At 44.3% G+C, this 15,114-nt stretch overlaps 2 protein-coding genes across 3 annotated transcripts; one reads left to right on the top strand and one right to left on the bottom strand.

Moving 5' to 3' along the window:
* The first annotated feature begins 2,808 nt into the window (after positions 1-2,808).
* Positions 2,809-8,324, top strand: prss23 (serine protease 23). 2 transcript variants are annotated; one of them, XM_023989924.3, is made up of 2 exons: positions 2,809-3,146; positions 6,290-8,324. In XM_023989924.3, the coding sequence occupies exon 2, from the start codon at positions 6,301-6,303 to the stop codon at positions 7,483-7,485; it is 1,185 nt and encodes a 394-aa protein (XP_023845692.1). In that variant the 5' UTR covers positions 2,809-3,146; positions 6,290-6,300; the 3' UTR covers positions 7,486-8,324. The 2 variants fall into 2 exon arrangements, with proteins under 2 accessions (XP_023845692.1, XP_023845693.1); XM_023989925.3 differs by lacking the exon at positions 2,809-3,146 and adding an exon at positions 3,176-3,668.
* A 1,215-nt stretch (positions 8,325-9,539) lies between these two features.
* cfl1 (cofilin 1) lies at positions 9,540-14,250 on the bottom strand. The gene is made up of 4 exons (XM_023989927.2): positions 14,141-14,250; positions 10,282-10,592; positions 10,058-10,134; positions 9,540-9,875 (listed from the first exon to the last, which is right to left on the bottom strand). The coding sequence occupies exons 1-4, from the start codon at positions 14,141-14,143 to the stop codon at positions 9,763-9,765; spliced, it is 504 nt and encodes a 167-aa protein (XP_023845695.1). The 5' UTR covers positions 14,144-14,250; the 3' UTR covers positions 9,540-9,762.
* Between the last annotated feature and the right edge of the window lie 864 nt (positions 14,251-15,114).

Raw genomic sequence — 15,114 nt, 5'->3', positions numbered from 1 at the left:
CTGCAGRCTGACGCACTTACACCTACAGGACTGTTTCTACCAACAAGATATAAGACCCCTTCATCATCCTTCCAAGTTTAATGTGGCTTCTATTACCAGGCAAACTCCTGTAATTGACCATAACTTTGGCCTCAATTCCCTGTTCTCTCAACATATCCCTGGAGCACCTCGGAGAGAAGATGGATGTATCAGAAAACCCATTCATCACCAACACAGACTGCTGGTCGCTTGTTAATGTGAAAAACTCGTGAATCTGTCATCTCACATTCTAGCTCCTGGAGGCGTAAGGCAAGCTGTGACGAGCCATGCCAAAATAGTTCAAGGATGGGTGATAAGAGGCCAAAATGTAAACCTTTGCTAGGTATGTGTGACATTCACAGTGAGGACGCATACACACCCACTTGGGGACAACAGCAGACACATTGTTTTTGAGAGAGCTTGAGTTCTGTCCTTGCTGGTAGATTCCACAGCTTTCCAGAAGGCGCTGTGTCTGTGAGTGGGACTTCTGTTACAGCGTCAGTGGAGGGTCACTGGGAGAATGAGCTGGGACGTGCATTAGAAAAATCAAAATGTCCACATAGGGCCTAAGGGTAGTCACCCCCAAACAAACAAAAAATCGGGGTCAGGAGGTAAATCTGACTGGGATGTGGGCAGGGAATGTATGAACACCACCATCACTGCCACAACATGCCCCAACATCTCAGGAATTCCTCAGCCTGCCTGTGGGCTATAATCACACCACTAATAAGGATAAATATGTCTCCGTTCAGGTGAGTTTCATCAAATCCTATATGATGGAAAACAGTCCAGATGGAGAAGTTGGATGGCATCCATTGCAACCCATACCTTAATTACTGTGTTTTTTTGAGACTGGGATAATCCACGTGGACTACTGGAAACTGCTTGCATTAGATATACAATAGCCTACAGTCGTGGCCAAAAGTTTTGAGAATGACACAAATATTAATTTCCACAAAGTTTGCTGCTTCAGTGTCTTCAGATATTTTTATCAGATGTTACTATGGAATACTGAAGTATAATTACAAGCATTTCATAAGAGTCAAAGGCTTTTATTAACAATTCCATGAAGTTGATGCAAAGACTCAATATTTGCAGTGTTGACCCTTCTTTTTCAAGACCTCTGCAATCCGCCCTGGCATGCTGTCAATTAACTTCTGGGCCACATCCTGACTGATGGCAGCCCATTCTTGCATTATCAATGCTTGGAATTTGTCAGAAATMATGGGGTTTTGTTTGTCCACCTGCCTCTTGAGGATTGACCACAAGTTCTCAATGGGATTAAGGTCTGAGGAGTTTCCTGGCCATGGACCCAAAATATCGATGTTTTGTTCCCCGAGCCACTTAGTTATCACTTTTGCCTTATGGCAAGGTGCTCCAACATGCTGGAAAATGCATTGTTCGTCACCAAACTGTTCCTGGATGGTTGGGAGAAGTTGCTCTCGGAGGATGTGTTGGTACCATTCTTTATTCATGGCTGTGTTCTTAGGCAAAATTGTGAGTGAGCCCACTCCCTTGGCTGAGAAGCAACCCCACACATGAATGGTCTCAGGATGCTTTACTGTTGGCATGACACAGGACTGATGGTAGCGCTCACCTTTTCTTCTCCGGACAAGCTTTTTTCCGGATGCCTCAAACAATCGGAAAGGTGATTCATCAGAGAAAATTACTTTACCCCAGTCCTCAGCAGTCCAATCCCTGTACCCTTTGCAGAATATCAGTCTATCCCTGATGTTTTTCCTGGAGAGAAGTGGCTTCTTTGCTGCTTGCTGCCATTCCTGAGCAAGCTCTCCACGATCCTGCAGCTGAATCAACTTTAAGAGATGGTCCTGGCGCTTGCTGGACTTTCTTGGGCACCCTGAAGCCTTCTTCACAACAATTGAACCGCTCTCCTTGAAGTTCTTGATGATCCGATAAATGGTTGATTTAGGTGCAATCTTACTGGCAGCAATATCCTTGCCTGTGAAGCCCTTTTTGTGCAAAGCAATGATGACGGCACATGTTTCCTTGCAGGTAACCATGGTTGACAGAGGAAGAACAATGATTCCAAGCACCACCCTCCTTTTGAAGCTTCCAGTCTGTTATTCAAACTCAATCAGCATGACAGAGTGATCTCCAGCCTTGTCCTCGTCAACGCCTGTGTTAACGAGAGAATCACTGACATGATGTCAGCTGGTCCTTTTGTGGCAGGGCTGAAATGCAGTGGAAATGTTTTTMGGGGATTCAGTTCATTTGCATGGCAAAGAGGGACTTTGCAATMAATTGCAATTCATCTGATCACTCTTCATAACATTCTGGAGTATATGCAAATTGACATCATACAAACTGAGGCAGCAGACTTTGTGAAAATMTATATTTGTGTCATTCTCAAAACTTTTGGCCACGACTGTACATTATAGGCTGCTTAATAAGTCAATGTCTGTTGCTTTTTTTGCAACTGTATTAGGGACTAAGAATTTTAAGAGCCTTTTGCAATTTGCAATTTTCAGCATCTTTTCGGCTCTAAATGACAGATGGCATTTGATATAGCCTCAGTCTATTCACATTTGATTCACTCCCCAACCCCAGTGCCAAGGTCTACTCCTGACAGGAGAAACAAGTTAACAGTTTCACTTGGACTGTTTGCAGCTGGAGGACACAATGATCTTGACTTGAGGGCTTCAGAATGTTTCGTATGTGCTCTGCCAGTACCCATCTTCTCTCACCATCCTAAAAGCACATTTGTCCAGTTGAGACATGTTACGTTTTTTTGTGTACTGCAGGGGCGCTAGGACCGTGAGGGAGAGCGCCTCTAAATGTATTTTCAGTCAAATTTTCAGACAGTTATTTGTAAGCGCGTTTGAGCCGGACAGCCGTTGAAGCGACTCGCACTGACGGACAGTCACTTTGAGTAGGAATGAATATAAGCCAATAGTTGACTCTCATCAATAAACTTTGCTTTGACCGAATTGATTAGGACACGTTATCAAAGTGGCGACTCGCTCTCTGCGGGACTGTGAAGAGAAAGACAGATATACCTGTCACACTGAAGCGATGGGAGAAATCTGGAGAATTGATATGTCCGATAGTTTTGAAGGGGGCGAAAACGTGAATTGGATTTAAACACAGACTAACTTTTTAACGAAAAGGTACAGTATGACATTTATTGTCATTCTAAGTAGCCTAATAATTTGATAATCGTTATTTTGAATATAGTTATAGCTGGTTTGTTACCAGGAGGCTACATTGTAACATCACTTTGTTTAGCCTGGGAAATGTGCTGCAAAGTAACTAATATTGTTGCTCCACTACTGTAAGTGAACGTTTCATAGCTAAACATGAACTTTTGCCAAAGTCAACCCCCCCCCCCCCGCTTTTTTCAGTGAGTTGAGTATACTGCCTCCCAGCACTATTCCCCTGTATTGGTGCAACTCAATAGTGACAGGGCAAGGTAAACATCATGTGTTGTCTTTGGGGTCTAACAACAACCCAATGAGTGGACATGGCACAGTACCACATTCACTCATGATGAATGAGGTTGGTGAATGACAAAAGACCCAGTGAGGGGGTTTTCAGGACAAAGCTCTGGCCCTGGGAAGCAGGTTGATCTCAGAATTCCAGAGTCTTCACTCAAGGGTCAAAGATGAGATGATGCCGACAACAGCTTTCAGGTGTACATATATCCATTATTCGAATGTTTATGTGCTTAGTAGCTTATATAGGTGCATTGGTGCTTGTTATCCTCTCAGGATCCCTCAGAGGGCTATTTGTATTTGTATTTATTATGGACCCCCATTAGCTGCTGTCAAGGCAGAGCTACTCTTCCTGTGGTCCAGCAAAACTTTGTGACATCGGCTGATGTAAAATGGGCTTTATAAATACATTTGATTGATTGATTGATTAAGGAAGTTATACAATTTTTAAAATATTACAATACATTCACAAAAGATTTCACAACACATTAAGTGTGTGCCCTCAGACCACTACTCTACTACCACATATCTACAACAAAATCCATGTGTACGTGTGTATAGTGCGTATGTTATCGTGTGTTTGTGCATGTGTTTGTGTCTCTTCACAGTCCCCACTGTTCCGTAAGGTGTATTTTAATCTTGTTTTTTAAATCTAATTTTACTGCTTGTATGAGTTACTTAATGTGGAATAGAGTTCRGTGTAGTCGTGGATTTGTGTAGCACTAGTATAGTACCCTCTGAGAGGGCTATAATCATCAGCTTTGCTTGTCAGAAATGGGATCTATGTGGAAATGGGGAAGATCGTTCCGTTCAAATTGCCAAATGAAATTGACTGGAATTGAAATGTATTTGAAATGACTGATGCAAGGTGCTGACAGAGTTAATGGAGGTCCAGTGCCTTAGAGAGGATTCAAAAAGGCTGTTAGGCTGTTTGGCTCTACAATGTGTTAGAGCCAGAAGATCTTTCTAATGTGGGGATCAGTTTACTGTTGTGTACTTTGGGACTTACAATGGAGGGTCACCCAAACCAAACTCACCCTCCGCAGATTATTGGAAAATGGAATAAAGACTCACCATGATATTTCTTGACGTATATTATCCATTATTTTGGGTCGTCCATCAAATGATTGCTGATTATAGGTTAGTGTGGTTAGATGTGTGATTCTACTTGATATTCTATCCATTTTCCCCAATTAAAGCTAATCTGTCTCAGACCATGGAAACTATAAAGGTTACAGTCTATACAGACTTTAATAGCATTAGAAGTGGACACTCGTGTTAAGTCCTCTCTGACATGTTTGTAAAAATGTCCTCACAAATTGAAAGGAACCCAATAAAAGATGGCTAAATGTAGATGTTTGATGTGTAGGGGATTAGAGACCAGGGGTGTGTGGTGACTGCTGTTTTTGACTGCATAGCAGTGTAGGTCAGTAACACCTAAAATGGAGTCTGCATCTAGGCTGCATCTATTCAAGACATGAGCACCTTTGAGTAACTGTATCTTCTCTGTCGACACTATGATGATACAGTTGTGTGGTGGGAATTGCCTGTTTTCGCCTCCACCTTTCCCCTGCCTCTCTTTGTATGCCAATGTCTATTGTTCCACTTTTAAGCTACACTAATACCTGGCACGAACATGGGAGGGGATCAGAGACCAGGGTGTGGTGACTGCTGTTTTTGACTGCATAGCTGTATAGGTCAGAGTGTGTCCTGATCTTGTCCGTTTACACTTATAAGATCTGATCAAAATCAGTTCGCAATGCGTCTTTTAATCGTTTACGCCTATCTGAAAATGTGGGCATAATACGAATGTGGACATTATCTGGACACAAGATGCATGTTAGCACCAGGTATAAACAGGTCTTGAGACACCTGCTCTCTTCTACGCCACTAGAGCCTGAGGGTCCATAGTTTTCCTACCTATCGAGTTCCCCCTGGACCCTCTGAGCCTGCCTACGACACTCATACATAGAAAGGTAGTTCATGTTTGACGGCAGACACCACCTTGCCCCAGAGCCTTATCATAAATATAATTTGAGACGCCCTTCTCTTTCCGCAGAGCAAGCTGGAATGCACGTCCTCTCCCCTTCGGTCCACCTATCCTCCCACTCATACAAGACACGGTAGCCAAGATTKAAAAAGTTATGATACGAGTTAATTTGCAGACAAATAAGCTGAGCAACCATAAGCAGTGTCCTAACACAACGACCGATATCCAATGTGTGCCCCAACAGCCACTTCACTTATGTACTCTTATCTTGTGTACATAACCAGATGGCTTGTATAACAAACCTCTCTTTGAGCACTAAGACCACCAGCAGAACTGACATTTTAATGCTTGTCATACCCTTGTAGCGTGGTTTAAAATGACATTTTCTGAATAGCCCATAGTATAGACAGGAACAAGAGCTGCATTGTAACCTATTCAAAGAAATGAAAATTCAGACCTGCATTGCGACATGAGCCTGCATTAGCTGATCCCGCGTGTATGGGCTCTGAGCGAAGGGATTTGGAAGCCATGTGTCAGACTGAGAGTGGACTGGTTTTATGGGGGATTATGGGTTGAGAGTGTTTGTGAATGATGTACTTAAACTGGGGAGACAAGCCAGTAAAGCCGGTGTTCTCCACACCATTGTGTTTCATTAGTGATGATCTGTTTTTAAGCGTCTTTAATCAAACAAGGTTTCTGCAAAGTCCATGACATTCCTAGTTCATCTATACCCTACTGTTCCTCACGGATAAGTATATTCCTTTTTTTTGTGTCTTTTGTGTATTGTTGTGGAGTGTACATTAAATGTTTTATATGTTTTTCATTTCAGTGTTTTGCTCAATGACCATGTATCCACATCCAAACTCTGGCCTGGCTCATCTCTCCATCTTAGTCCTGCTCCTCTCACTCCTCCTCCCCCTCTCTCTGCCATCTCGAGCCCCCCCCCACCAACACCCCGTCCACCTCCACCTCCCCTCACTGGTACCCCATGCACCCCTGCCCCTCTCCCGCTCTCACTTCAGTTCCCAGACTCAACTGGACTTCACCACTCACTGCAATGCCAGCTGCTACCACAAAGGAGAGCAAGAGAGCAGGCGAGAGCACCTGACTGAGCAGCTGGCCTTCGAGACGCTCTATGCAGACGGTTCTCGTACCCTCACCACTGTGGATGTGACGGATGAGGATGATTATGAGGGCACCATCAGTCCTGCCATTCAACCTCCACCAACAAGAGGACGTAGAGTTACCAGTAGGCACAAGCGTCAGAAAAGACAGATCTACGGGGCTGATGGGCGCTTCAACATACGCGGTGACCACTTCCTGTTGGACTACCCATTCTCCACAGCTGTGAGGATCTCCACCGGCTGCACTGGGGTCCTAGTGTCTCGACGCCATGTCCTGACCGCCGCCCACTGCGTGCATGATGGGAAGGACTACGTCAAGGGAGCCCGTAAACTGAGGGTAGGCTTCCTGACTCCTCCGTACATCAACGGCACCAAGCCCAGCCAGACCCCCACCAAGAAGCCCCTGGTGCGCTGGGTCCGGGTCAAACGCACCCGTGTCCCCAAGGGCTGGATCCAGGGCCCCCAGGAGGTCAGCATGGACTTTGACTACGCCCTCTTGGAGCTGCGCTGGCCCCACCGCCGGCCCTTCATGCGTCTGTCTGTGGCTCCCTCCTCTGACGACCTGGCAGGGAAACGCATCCATTTCTCAGGGTTTGACAGTGACAGGCCTGGGGAGCTGGTCTACCGCTTCTGTCCTGTGGAGGACGAGTCTAACGACCTGATCTACCAGCACTGTGATGCCCGGCCGGGGGCCAGTGGCTCGGGGGTCTACGGCCGCGTGTGGGACACGGCTCTGGAACGCTGGGAGAGGAAAGTCATCGGCATCTTCTCTGGACACCAGTGGCTGGAGATTGATGGGGAGAACCGCGACTACAACGTGGCTGTGAGATTCACCCCGCTGAAGTTTGCCCAGATCTGTTACTGGGTGCATGGGAACCGAGTGGACTGTAGTCAGGACTGAGCGAGAAGGGGAGGGGGGATGGCCTATAAAAAAGAGGCTATGAAGTCCATGACAGATAACTATTTAAAGTAAGCACAAAATCCTTTAAAGGAGATGTGGAGAGGAAATTACTCCCCAACTCAGTCTATAAAAGGCTAAGAGTGAAACGGGATTTAATCCTAATAAAAGTAAAACATCTACAATACTATCAAAGAAAACAGGACTGCTAAACCTTCATGCACCGTAACCAGTTTCCCTTGGAGGTGTTAACCACTGTGACTAGGAGCCTTGCTGTTTTAGAACTATGGTAGCAGCCATTAACTTTATACTTTGGAATAGTATTGAACAGCTTTAGCCAATGGAGCAACTACTGGACTTCTTTTTTTTTTTTTTTGATATCATACTCTCCCATTGTTCTCTGTAATACTGTGGCTGCATGTTTTCAACATTTAGGATCAAATGTGCGGGTGTGGAGTTGATTTTACAAAGAGATGTGGGGAGGGGGACGGCTTATTTGTTTAGGTAACGTCGTTTAAGGATGTGAATGATTTTGGAAAGTACAGGGACTTCTCATTCTGGGTTAGAAAGACACCTGTAAAATATATACTCAGCCCCAGAGGCATATCTAGCCACACTGACAAGATACGGCGCCTCAATACACCAAACATGTCAAAAAGGGTCAACGGTATCAATGGTGAAATCAACAAAAGTCAGATTCTGAAAACCTAAGGGAGTTTCTTACTCTTAATGCTGGCAGTATAAACTACTTGCTTTCCAAGCGGGTTAGGGGGTGAAAATCTGAATGTTGGTGATATTTTTTGCAAATGCCTATTTTAATAAACTAAAAGATTTATCATTAATGGTTGTGTCAGTTATGGAAACCAACAGGTATACAAAGAATGAGTTGCTACTTGCTACTGTAAAATGGAATCCACTTTTCAGAGGAGTTAGAGTGCCCTCATGTGGTCAGTATTTAAACATATTTAGGATACATGATGCCATTGGTCTTTAAAAACCACTAATTGTTTCAATTTGACAATTTCTGACAAATAACAAAACTCAATSAAGCCGATGTTAAAAGTTATACATTGCACAGAATACCAAGTTCACCAATTACAAAAAAAAAGCATCACTAACTGCCCAGTGTAAGCAGGTTCCTGGACCAACCAATCGTTTTCAATAGATCAACTAAGTGACAATTTATTCAGATATTACCCAGACACTTGACAGTCATTTACACAGGCAGCCCATTCCGATCTTTTGACCAAGTATTGTCAAAATATTTTCTCTCATTGGCCAAAAGACCAATAATTAGGCAAAAGATCAGAATTGGGCTGCCCYTGTAAAGGCAGCCAATAGGACATCAATATTTTTGCCTAAAACACTCAGACATCCACATCTTCCATTTGGACAGGCTAAATTATCAACCTTATTAGCTTGTCATTCCTCAAATCACAAGCTAGACCAAAAAAAGGCAGAGTACAAAGTTAGTTTAGTGCCTTTTTATTAGAGATAAGGAGACGATACAAAACATCCACCATTCAATACCAGTCTAAATTCTGAACACTGGCTGTTCAAATACATTGCCCCCATCTAACCTTCACACTTCTAACCCCACCAGATCCTGTTGTATAAGGAATGTGTTCAATTACTACATCAATGCCATGTTTTATTTAACTCAGAACTGGAAATTAAAATAACTGGACTCACTTAAAAAGTTGTGTAATTTGCATGTTCACCCCCCCCCCCAAATAAACCGTGCTCTCCCGGAGAACGTCGATGCGTCACGTGTTATCGATCAAGCATTAATGGTCTTGTACTACACCTAGTCTCAACTACACACACACTTAGAAAACTTAACTAGAAGTTTGGCAAAAAAAGGTAGTTGTATAATTAAGAACAGTATCTTGCRGGAGCCAAGTTGGAATTGTAACAGTTGTTGCCCTGTCCCTTTTCTCTGCGATCGTCATTCTAGCGGAATCCAGACAGAACAAAACCCTGTCCTCAAACATTTACATATTTAGTCTTCATAATCATCATCCTTCATCAATTTTATATATTTTTTATTTTATTTCTTTTTATTGCTTTTTCTTAGTGTACGTTTTGTTCGTGGTCATCATGTCGTGTGAACTGGAATGACAGGCTGCATTTGTGGAATTTGAAAACTGTCACTTTCACCCCCCCCCCCAACAGTCCCACAAATGATCCTGGTCCTGCTTTGCCCCTCCTCCCAACCATATTGGAATGAACAGCCAACCCCTTCAGATGTCTGGCTTCAGTTGAAGCCTGGGGCTAAACTTATAGAGGGCTTCCTTCCAGGGTGATTACCGATGAGCCGCCAAGCTTGTCGGCAAGGGTGCGCCGGTCCTTGATGTCTTCCAAACCGTTCACTTGCCACTCATGCTTGATACCTGAAACGGAGGGAAAATTTTGCTTCACATAGGACACAAGGCATATTAACCCCCRCCKAAAAAAATATGTATAATGCAATTACACAGAGTTATAGGGTTGAGCAAGGAGATGCCATTTAATTTGAAGAGAACCCACAGAGCCCAAAAGGTCTATTACTTCTGCAACTGTCAGTGCTTCTCACCTGTGAACTTCTTCTTGATGGCATCCTTTGAGCTGGCGTAGATCATCTTGCTCTTCAGGGGAGCGCCATCTGGGGCCCTATGAGGGAGGGGTAATGGTTTAACCATTGTCCCAAGTGTAGAAGCCAAGCGATTGAACCGTCAAGTGACACCATAGCAGAAAATGTACAACGCCCCCCTCAGCCTACACCCAAGTCTAGCCGAGACCCCCTCTCTCATTCCTCACCAGAAGATGAAGACCAGGTCCTCTTTTTTGGTRTCCTTGGTCTCGTAGGTGGCGTCGTAGAGGGCGTAACGGCAGTCATCTGGGGGCAGCATCTTGACGAAGTGCAGGTAGGGGTCCTGGACCGTGACACCCACATCTCCTGTCAGGATCTCTTGGCCCTCCTCCAGGATGATGTGCTTCTTGTCCTCGCTCAGGCAGAACAGCACCGCCTTCTTCCTCTTCTTCTTCTCATCCTCGTTCGCCTGTGCCTTACGCACCTTCATCTCGTTGAAGACTGTGATAACGTCATCTGTCACTGTCACCCCGGAAGCCTGCGCAGAGAGGGACAGAGAGAGGTCAGTGAGAGTAATCATATACATCTGCCTTGGACTTCTCACATTGCAGGAACGCACCCTTCAAGGACTGCCGATAAAGGGAATCAATAGGGAGGTAGATGCACAATGACTAGCAGTTATGAACAAACGGCCATTAGTCCTATGGGTGGGGGGCACCATAAGCCAGATTTTAATCCTCTGGTTTCTATGACCTCTACCCACATGATCTGTCAAGATAAATGGGGACTGTACAAGTCCCCATCCATGGCATTGACCAGAAAAGCATGATGTACAGCATGGCACGCATGACTCAGCAGGCGTGGCATTCAGAATAAGGCACAGGGTTTAACCCCTTTTTCAAACTTGGACACAATCTGGAGAACCCACACCAAAATCTCTGATGAATAAGGGATACCTGTAGCTGTGAGGGGGACAGTTGAATGTTGGTCAGTCTGGTGTACCTCCGTAAATAAAGTAACATGCCAAAGGTGCATTGATAGATTGCCACTGCCTGATAAGGGCCAGTAACAGGTGTCTCTGAAAAGGGCAGATAAAGCCGGTTACACAAGGAGGGTTTTTCCTCCTACTATAAACGTGTACAGTATGTGCGAGCCAGCCATGCCACGTAAGTAACTGCTTTAAAAATAGCCATGGGAGTGAAGGTGGGGACAGGAATTAAGCCTTAGAATGTGTGGGTCGGTCACAGACAATGGATCCTCTGTGGGGGGAAAATAAATAGGCCACATCCGAGTCACAACAGCCCTATAAACCTTGCTCAGGTATTCTGATTTCCATTAGGGCATTTTACCCAACAGGTATCACATCAACCCATGCAGGAACCGGCCAGAGGATGTTATCAAGTGTCAAAACATCCCTCCGTCTGGCAGGTTTTGGCCAATCCTTTCATCAGCCTTCTGCTAAATCAGGTAGACTAGACACTCTTTTCACCAAGTAAAGCCACATCCATACAACAGAGGCGGCCTTCATTAAAAATGCACTCCTGGCTTGAGAGTGGCTACATGCCTTCCAGAGCCCTGCCACTGTAGTGACCCACTTTGAAGTAATTTGTGTGTGAAGGGTGTGGGCCTGTTTGCTCTGGGCGTGAGGATGGCCAGGGCCTGTGAGACCACACTAGGCTCAGGACCTAGTCACCTAGTGTTGAGTTTAGATACAAACATCTGGATTAGAGACGTCCTGTTCAGAACGGAAAAGACTTTGCAAGAGTATTAGAAGTGCTGCCGGGGAAAGACTTCCATTTCCAGGGCAACCATTTTTTCTAGGAAGTGCAAGGCACCACTACCAAGGGTGAAGAGGCCAGAGTGTTTGAAGAGCAGCCAACTGCCATGCAGCTCCACTTAATCCTGCTGATCTTCCAAAACAATGAGCACTCCTGTTACTATTCTGAGAGCTCTTCAGACAATGCATGTTTCTTCACACTGCAGCAAGCCACACCACAGACTAAAGCACTGACTGGGGATAACTGTATGAAAAGACAAATACCCAGAAGCCAGTGGAGATTATACCCTCCATGCAGAAAGCATATTCTTTTCAGAGCAATAGAGATCCCTTTCTTCCTGCAATAAAATACCACAGAATGTTGCCAAAAGTTAAGGTTCAACAACAGCACATAAGACAGACAATGTCAGGTTCGTGACTACAAAAGGTAGTTCTCCAGACTGACCGTCAGTTGAGGTGGTGAAAAGGGACAATGCATTTTATTCCAATTCACTTGAAATCAAGTGTAACAAAAACCTAAAATAATCCTTCACCAAGTAGCTGTAATCAAGAAGAAATGATTTAACCCAATAATTTTACTTCGCTTGTCCTGCGTCTGTCCAACTGCACCCATAATAGGGCACTAAAGACTACTGTGGGCTCCTCCGGAATAGCTGGGACAGAACCAGCACTTCCTTCAGCCTAGACCTTGGACCCAGCCAGCTCACTACTRGGCAGGAACAGGGGCCAATCGTGTCCAACAGTGACCATTCATTCATCATATACACAATAGAACCAAAGCATTGATGTCGTGTTGTAATACARTATTCACATGATCAAGAACGGTACATAAAGGCCTCACAAATGAACAGCAAGTGGGAAAATATAATCTCTAATCGGTCCACTAAATTGAAAGTAATCGAGATCCCCCTCCACAATCAGTCAGATTCACCAAATTAAGAACATAATTTAATATCATGCGGAAAGCATGACAACAGAAACCAGAATTTGCGCTTTTGGACAAACATGTTGATAATTCGACAAGTTTATTCAGCGTTAAGCCTAGGTACGTTGAGTGAGACAGAGGTGCGTGCCACACAAACATTTMACGAATTGTTTATTGCGTATGCTACAGTAGATTGTCGTTCGCAAGCATCCCGGCACRTCGTTCCGACGCACCACTTGCCAAAAGTTGATGCGTAGAAACTAGGAAGAACGTCGTGGGAAACGCTTGCTAACGACAAAAAGGACCGTTTGCAAAACCTTTAGCGTTAGCTCGTGGAATAACGGTGACACCCGACAATTTTTCACCTTCGCCTGACTGTTATAACGTTACCCATCACTAAATAAAAGTTACACCGGATAGACATTTAATAGCTAACGTTAGTTGCCTACTGTTCACAATAGAGAAAAGGTTCAAAAATGCTCTTTGCACCAAAAAACCAGGGTGGGGCCATGAATGCAGTGATGGCACATGTGCACTATATAAGGCAAAACGATGTCGAGAAAATACCAGACCGCAAACGCAATTATTTTCACACGTTGCAAACAGAAGTCCCATCTATAATTAAAGCTAACGTTAGTCAATTGTCATGGCACCTACGCAAGTTAGTTTGCTAGTTATTAAAAACAAAGGGGCTCGTGCGACTGGCGGAGACAAAGGAGGTGGAAATCAAATTAGCTAGTTAGCTACATGTTAGCAAYCTGTGTAGGCACAGAAATTGCACTCCGTTAGCCATGCTAAACTAGCCTTTAGTACCGGCAAATACAAGGCCAGAGACTGCTAGATAGCTGGCAAATTCGAGGGGGTGGGTTGTACTGGGCCGTAGCTAGCTAATTAAACTAGATAGCATATTCGGTGATAAGTGACTGCTACTTGCAACGCCGTGCTTACAGTGGTAGACTGGGCATTAGGCCTTAGTGACGGAAGATTGGGTGATGGAGGAAATGGCGCCAGGCAGTTTTTGGGTCGTTTTCTTTCCATACAAAACACGTCCTATGCTAGGCGATTATAACGTCAAGAGACGAGCAAACATCTGCATAAAACAAGTGAGTTAGGCACAGTCACCTGAATTATTCAAAAGTATTTTAAAACAAATTTACTACCATCCAAGATTCAATATTCAACTAGGAAACGTTCCAGAACACAGCATAGCAGTCACAGCTGKCCCGACAATCTGATGATGCTGTCGGTTTCATCTCAAAATGAACTCGCTGTTCACTAGCTAAAATCAACAAAAAATGCGAAAACACAGTAATGATACTTGTGTATATATATATTTTTGTTTTCAATGACATACCACATAGCTAGTTGTTAAATGTAAACGTACCATAGCTGTCTGAATTGGTCGGCGTCTGGTTAGAAATTGAATGAGCTGTGATGCAGTGTCGATCTCGCACACACTTGATACAGCACGTGGACGCGCTTAGCTGCGCGTGCTTGATGGCGGGGTGAGAAGCGCGAGCATCTCCAGGAAAGAGTGGTCGTTAGTTTTAACATGGAGCATGGTGGGATTAGAAATTCAACATTTTTGACAAACGTTTAAAATAACATGTTAACAAATAAACAACATTTATATAAAATAGAAGTCTATTTTCATGTTTTATGAAATTAGAATTGCACGGATGCGAGGATGAGTATCCCTTAATTCTCAAAAGATGCTGCATGTTGTTGCTTTTATGCCTGAGGCCGGCCACTGACATTCACTTGAAAAAATATTTTGGGAAACATTCGCCCTGCATCACAGTGATTCTGTGAGTACAATATAAGACTACGGACACGTATGCTATTCAGATACGAGAATAATTATTTATCATGGTATAGGATCCACAATAACTCAGTATTCGGTCTCATTTGCTCTTTCTCGCCTCACCACACCCCCTCTACAAGGATTGTTGAACTCACTTCCAAATATGGAAGCGAATGGTGGTGGCGGCAGTGCACGCGCCTCGGTTCAACAAGGCAGCCCGCGACGCCGATCACCATATAAGGAAACAAGGACATGATTTTCGCTATAGCAAATTTCACTGCGCAGTACATACTGGTGGGAGCAGCATTGTGGAGCATAGAAAGGAGTGACAGCAAGAGGGGGGAAGTAGGAGGGACAAAGACAAAATAAAAAGAGGGAACGGCTCCGCCACTGGAGTATGAATGGATAATAACCCCTTTTCATTCGGTTACAACGAAGCAGTGTACAACACAAAAACCTGTCCGTTGGCACGCCCACCCTATGAATTAATTCAATAACCCTGCTTGATGCCAACTAACAGTAAGAGGTGATTGATTCATCACCATTAAAAGACT

This window comes from Salvelinus sp. IW2-2015, linkage group LG6.2, assembly GCF_002910315.2.
Source record: "Salvelinus sp. IW2-2015 linkage group LG6.2, ASM291031v2, whole genome shotgun sequence".
NCBI lineage: Eukaryota > Metazoa > Chordata > Actinopteri > Salmoniformes > Salmonidae > Salvelinus > Salvelinus sp. IW2-2015.
This window is presented reverse-complemented; position numbering and strand designations above follow the sequence as displayed.